The 6,965-nt window shown below is 45.8% G+C and overlaps 1 protein-coding gene across 1 annotated transcript in view; it reads left to right on the top strand.

Annotated features, from left to right (window-relative positions):
• Window positions 1-5,523, top strand: part of LOC109924262 (UDP-glucuronosyltransferase 3A2-like) — an 11,462-nt gene extending 5,939 nt beyond the window's left edge. Inside the window, exons 3-4 of the mRNA XM_020524276.2 lie at window positions 1,388-1,601; window positions 4,950-5,523. Of these exons, the coding sequence (XP_020379865.2) occupies window positions 1,388-1,601; window positions 4,950-5,223 (488 nt within the window). The 3' untranslated portion in view covers window positions 5,224-5,523. The remainder of the gene's footprint in view (window positions 1-1,387; window positions 1,602-4,949) is intronic.
• Window positions 5,524-6,965: the final 1,442 nt, after the last annotated feature.

Below are 6,965 nucleotides of genomic sequence, written 5' to 3'. Positions count from 1 at the left end.
ATCTCCATTGTTTATGAATATCACAAACAGTAAGGGACCCAGCACTGCTCCCTGTCTTACACCACTGCACACCGGGCTCCAGTCACACAAACAGCCTCCTACCACCATCCACTGTCCCCTGTCACTAAGCCAGCTTTGGATCCAATTTCCAAAGTTACTCTGGATCCCATGAGCTTTTACCTCCTGTATCAGTTTCCCATGTGGGACTTTGTCAAAGGCCTTGTTGAAATCCATATAAACTTCATCAGCTGCCCTACCCTCATTCAAACCCATTGTAACATCCTCGAAAAATTTCACCAGGTTTGTCAAGTGTGACCTTCCTCTGATAAAGCCACACTGACTATCCCTGATCAAATCTTGCCCCTCCAGGTGGAGATTCATTCTCTCTTTCTGAATTTTCTCCAACAGTTTCCCTCCCACTGATCTATAGTTTCCTGCTCTATCTCCACCACCCTTCTTGTAAATTGGAACCACATTAACTGTCGTCCAATCCTGTGGCATCTCCCCTGTGGCCAGAGAGAAATTAAAGTTTGTGTCAGGGCCCCAGTACTTTCCTCCCTCATTTCCCACAGCAGCCTAGAATATACCCATCCAGACCTGGGCATGTGTCCACTGTTAAACTCACCAAAACCTCAAATACTCCCCCACTCCCTGTAACAATTTGCTCAAGAACATCTCATTCCATCTTCCCAAATTCTGTACTTGGATCCACCTTCTCCTGAGGAAAGACAGATGTGAAGTGTGCATTTAACACTCCATCAACATCCTCTGGCTGCACAAACAGATTACCCTCTTGGTCCCTAATGGACCCTACTCTTTCCCTGGGTATTATCTTCCTTTTAGATATATTGTGTTGGGATTCCCTTTAATCTTGCTTGACAATATTTTCTCATGTCCCCCTTTGCCTTTCTAATTGCTTTCTTAAGTCGCCAGTGCACCTTCTATGCTCCACCAGGGCCTCCATTGATTTGCTCCTCTGCCCCACATGAGGAATGCTGGATGGTGAATGAATGCCAGGGTGGACAGTATTTGTTTCCATGTTATCCGTGTCCTCCAGCTCCATGCACAGACTGCCCTCTAATGTCAGGAGCAAATTACTGCAGATGCTGGAACCTGAACTGACAACAGAAAATAAATGTTCACAGTGGGTCAGGCAACATTTGTGGAGGGAGGGAGCAAGCTAACGTTTCAAGTCCAAACAACAGTTGATATGACCCTTCACCAGCTGTGATCTCCAGAATTTTTTTTTTGTTTTCAGTTCTGCTGCCTACTTGGTATTGATTTGAGAATAAAAGGGGTGCCAGTGGGAATTGGAGAGTCTGTGTGTGATGCTGTGAGAATGGACCTGTTTCATCTGATGTGATGTTAACTCTTTGTGTGCTGCTAGGTCACCCAAAGGCTCGTCTCTTGGTGACCCACGGTGGCCTGAACAGTCTGCTGGAAGCTGTGTACCATGGAGTGCCCGTGATTGGAATCCCACTGTTTGGAGATCAGTTTGATAACATGGTGAGAGTAGAGGCAAAAGGCCTTGGTTTGACCATCCAAGTCAACCAGCTGCAGGCTCTGGGCAATGCCATGGCAACAGTTATAGAAGACAAGCGGTATGTACAATGTTGTAAGAGTATGTTGAGATTTTATTTGTACATAGCTCCTGTGAATGTCTACCCAAAGTGCTGTGAAGCCCTGGGGTTGTGTTCTTTGTGTTATTTGTTTGCAGCATCACTACTACATATCTACTAGGATGCTCCCTGGATTAGAAGGTTTGAGTTATACAGAGAGGTTGAATAGGCTGGGACTTTCTTCCCTGGAGTGTAGGAGACTGAAGGGTGACCTCGTAAAGGTCTATAAGATCATTAGACGCATAGAGAAGGTAGATAGAGCATTTCCCCATGGTGAGAGTCATGGATGGGATAGATATGGAGGGATATGGACCAAACGCAGGACTAGTTTAATTGTGAAAGCTGAGTAGCATGGACAAGTTGGGCTGAAGGGCCTGTTTCCATGCTATAGAGATCTGTGACTCTATCTGGCAGTTCTTCTCTTACTATGGGACATGGAGATTAAACTGGACCACTCTTCTTTTCTGGCCCAGGCACAGTGCATCATGTGAAACTCTTTCAATGCCCAAATTTTGAGAGATGATGTTGAGGTGCTGCTGGGGCAGACAAGGTCATAAATCACACAACACCAGGTTATAGTCCAACAGATTTATTTGAAAACACAAGCTTTCAGAGATTCAGTCCTTCTTCAGGTGTTAGTGAGAGAGGTAGTATCAGACACAGAATTTATAAGTAAAAGATCAAAGGGTCACACCACTGATGAGAATGTATTAAACAAAGCTACTATGCTGTTAAACCTTTAATCAGTTAGAAGGTTTTAATTGATTAATATGTATATGTAAATCCCCAAATTCCTTTCAAGTCACTGTGCTGAGAGAACTAAAGGCTTTATTGGTGTAAAGAAGAGGTGACATTCACAGTGCATGTTAGGTGTAAGGCCTTATTTAGAATCTGTTTGTGTTTTGGTTTGGATTCAGACAGGTTTTATTTCTATACTAGGAAATTATAAAACACCACATTGACCGACTGTCTATAAATTGTGTGTTTTTTGAACAAAATAGAATGTATCTGCAAATACAAATTCACCCAATAGATTCACGTGTGTGTGTGTGTGTGTGTGTGTGGTATGTGGTATGTGTGAGTGTGTGTGTGTGTGTGTGGGTTTTGTGTTAGTGTGTGTGTGTGTCTGTGTGGTGTGTGTGTGTGTGTGTGTGTGAGGGAGTGTCTGTGTGTGTGTCTGTCTGTCTGTGTGTGTGTGTGTGTCTGTCTGTGTGTGTGTGTGTGTGTGTGTGTGTGTGTGTGTGTGTGAGAGAGAGTGTGTGTAGTGTGGTGGGTCACCTGTAGTGCGACATGAACCTAAGATCCTGGTTGAGGCTGTCCTCATGGGGCCTGAACATGGCTATCAGCCTCTACTCAGCAACTCTGCGTTATTGTGTCTCCTGTCTGCCTTGGAGGACATTTACCCGAAGATCCGAGGCCGAATGTCCTTGACCGTTGAAGTGTTCCCCCAGTGGGAGGGAACATCTCTGTCTAGTGATTGTTGCACAGTTTCCATTCATCCTTTGTCATAGCGTCTGCACGGTCTCACCAATATACCATGCCCCGGGGCATCCTTGCCTGCAGCGTATGAGATAGACAACGTTGGGCAAGTCACATGAGTATCTGTCGAGCACGTGGTGGGTGGTGTTCCCACGTGTGAGGGTAGTGTCCATGTCGATGCTCTGACATGTCTTACAGAGGTTACCATGACGGGGTTGTATTGTGTTGTGGTCGATGCTGTTCTGAAGGCTGGGGAGTTTGCTGCGAACACTGGTTTGTTTCAGATTTGGTGGTTGTTTGAAGGCGAGAAGTGGAGGCGTGGGGAAGATCTTGGCGAGGAGCTCATCAGCATCAATAATGTGATGACGGCTGTGAAGAACATGGGGATGACGAAGGGTACTCTATCGGACGTATCCCTTGTCTGTCTTCTGAGGAGATTGTTATGGTTTTTCGCTGTGGCACGTTGGAACAGGCAATCGATGAGTTGAGCATCATATCCTGTTCCTATGACGGTGTCCTTCAACACCTTCAGGTGTCTGTCTTGTTCCTCCTGATCCGAGCAGATCCTGTGTATGTGTAGGGCTCGTCTGTAGGGGGTTGCTGTTTTAATATGTTTTGGGTGGAAACTAGAGAAGTGCAGCATCGTGTGGTTATCTGTGGGCTTCTGGTAGAGTGAGGTACAGGGGTGTCTGTCCCTGATGAAGATGTGTGTGTCCAAGAATGAGACTCATTGTAAAGAATAGTCCATGATGAGCCTGATGGTGGGATGAAACTTGTTGATATTGTTATGTAGTTGTTTCCGTGATTCCTCGCCATGAGTCCAAAGGAAGAAAATGTCATCAGATTACCTGGTGTATAGCGTTGGTTGGAGATTCTGTGCAGCAAAGGAGTCTTGTTCAAACTTATGCATGAAAATGTTGGCGTATTGGAGAGCAAATCTGGTTCCCATGGCTGTTCCATGTGTCTGGATGAAGAAATGGTTGTCGAAGGTGAAGACGTTGTGGTTGAGGATGAAGCGGATGAGTTATAGGATGGTGTCTGGAAATTGGCAGTTGTTGGTATTGAGTACTGAGGCTGTTGTAGCGATGCTGTAGTCATGGGAGATGCTGTTATAGAGTGCAGAGACGTCCATTGTGACGAGGAATGTTCCTGGTTCGACTAGTCCATGGGTGCTGATTTTCTGTAAGAAATCTGTAGTGTCGTTACAGAAGCTGGGGGTTCCCTGTACAATGGGTTTTGAGATGCCCTCGAGATGACCACAGAGATTCTCAAACAGGGTTCCATTTCCTGGTACAATGGGATGTCCAGGTGTGTTGGCTTTGTGTATCTTTGGAAGGCAGTAGAAGTCTCCCACGCGGTAAGTACGTGGGATTAGAGTGCGTAGGGTACTCTGAAGGTCTGGATCAAAAGTCTTGACCAGTCACAGGTTGTGTTCTTTGGTTTGATTGGCAGGTATTTGTCTGTATGTTTCCTGGTTGTTCAGTTGTCTGTATACTTCTCTGCAGTAGTCTGTTCTGTTCTGTATGACAATGGCTCCTCCTCTGTCTGCTGGGTTGGACCGATTTTGAGTTGACCAATTTGGGCAGTGTTTAGTTTCGTGTTTCAGGAACTCTTCTACCTCTAACCAGTCGAGCTAACATTCATCTTCCCTCTTGCACCAGATGGTTGACCATTGATGCCCCCCAGACGACTGGGCTGTGAGTGCAGCTTTGTCAGTTTTGCCCAAGAATGCAATTTCCTGTCAGGCTTCGAGTGCCCTACAGACCGCGGCAGAAGAGAGAGACAGAAAAGACTTTTTAAAAAAGTTCCAATAATGGAAGAAAATGGAATAATTCTTTTTCTTTCAATCAGGTACAAGGCTTCAGCACTGACCCTAAGCCACATTCATCGCTCACATCCATTCCCCCCTCATCAGCGGCTGGTTCGATGGGTGGACCATATTGTGCAGCATGGAGGGAGTCACCTTCGACCGTTTGGCTTGGATCAGCCCTGGTACCAGCAGTACCTCCTCGATGTCATTCTGTTTTCCCTGGCCGTTGTTTCTATGACAGTTTACATTGTAACCAAGTTGCTGAAGTTTGCAGTGGGCTGTCTGTGCAGTGGAGGGAAATTGAAAGCAGCTTAAAGTGGCTTGATCACTGTTAATGAACTCCATACCTTTTCCAGATTTTTGACCTAAATTTCAATTTCATTTTGATGGTATTTTATAGCGCACTGTTACCATTTAATGAAATAGTAATGAAACATGTTTAAATTTTATGTTATGGCTGATTGAACTGTGAATTCCTTACCTGGGAACACACAGCGAATTCTAACCCCTGCGTCTCTCTTACAAATCAGGGAGGTTTAGAATCATAGAATCCCTACAGTGTGGAAGCAGGCCCTTCGGCCCAACAAGTCCATACTGAACCTCAGAGCATCCCACCCAGACCCATCCCCCTAATCTACACGTCCCTGAACACTGCAGGCAATTTAGCATGGCCAATCCACCTAACCTGCACATCTTTGGACTGTGGGAGGAAACCGGAGCACCTGGAGGAAACCCACGCAGACACGGGGAAAATGTGCAAACTCCACACAGACAGTCGCCTGAGGATGGAATTGAACCCGGGTCCCTGGCACTGTGAAGCAGCAATGCTAACCACTGAGCCACTGTGCCACCCATGAACAATTTGAAAATTTTCTAGGAAATGCATAAATTGACCACAGAAGCAAATTATTTTACAAAATTAGTTGAATTGCCTATTTTACAAAATCAGGTCCAGAGGACAGGTTAGTGTAACTCAAGGTTACATTCAACCGAGTGTGGCATCAAGGAGCCCGAGCAAAACTGGAATCAATGGGTATCAGGGGGCAAACTCCCCAGTGGTTGGAGTCATACCTGGCACATAGGAAGATGGTCGTGGTTGTTGGAGGTCAATCATCTCAGCTCCAGGACATATTAGGTTACAAAGGGACATTGATAGGATGCAGAGCTGGGCTGAGAAATGGCAGATGGAGTTTAACCCTGAAAAGTGTGAGGTGATTCATTTTGGAAGGATAAACTTGAAAGCAGAATACAGGGTCAATGGAAAGATTCTTGGCAGTGTGGAGGAACAGAGGGATCTTGGGGTTCATGTCCACAGTTCCCTGAAAGCTGCCACCCAGTTGGATAGAGTTGTTAAGAAGGCGTATGGTGTGTTAGCTTTCATTAATAGAGGGATTGAGTTCAAGAGACGTGAAGTTATGCTCCAGCTATACAAAACCCTGGTTCAGCCACATCTGGAGTATTGTGTCCAGTTCTGGTCGCCTCATTACAGGGAAGATGTGGAAGCATTGGAAAAGGTGCAGAGGAGATTTACCAGGATGTTGCCTGGAATGGCGGGAAGGTCTTACGAGGAAAGGTTGAGAGAGCTAGGGCTTTTCTCTTTAGAATGACGAAGGATGAGAGGTGACTTGATAGAGGTGTACAAAATGATCAGAGGTATAGATAAAGTGGACAACCAAAGACTTTTTCCTAGGGTAGAGGTAGCTATTATGAGGGGGCATAGTTTTAAAGTGAGTGGAGGTATATATAGGGGAGACATCAGAGGTCGGTTTTTTACTCAGAGAGCGGTAGTGGCGTGGAATGCATTGCCGGAGAGGGTAGTGGAGTCGGCCTCATTAGGGGCATTTAAGCAGCTATTAGATAGGCATATGGATGATAGTATAAGGTAGGGGTGGAGGTTAGATAGACCTTAGGGTAAAAGTTCGGCACAACATCGTGGGCCGAAGGGCCTGTACTGTGCTGTACTGTTCTATGTTCTATCTCTGCAGGAGGTCCTCAGGGTAGTGTCTTCAGCCCAACCATCTTCAGCTGCTTCATCAATGACCTTCCCTCCATCATAA

The sequence above is a fragment of the Rhincodon typus genome, chromosome 3 (genome assembly GCF_021869965.1).
Source record: "Rhincodon typus isolate 14 chromosome 3, sRhiTyp1.1, whole genome shotgun sequence".
Taxonomy (NCBI): Eukaryota; Metazoa; Chordata; class Chondrichthyes; order Orectolobiformes; family Rhincodontidae; genus Rhincodon; species Rhincodon typus.
Note: the sequence above shows the minus strand (reverse complement) of the source record. Positions and strands in the feature narration are given on the sequence as shown.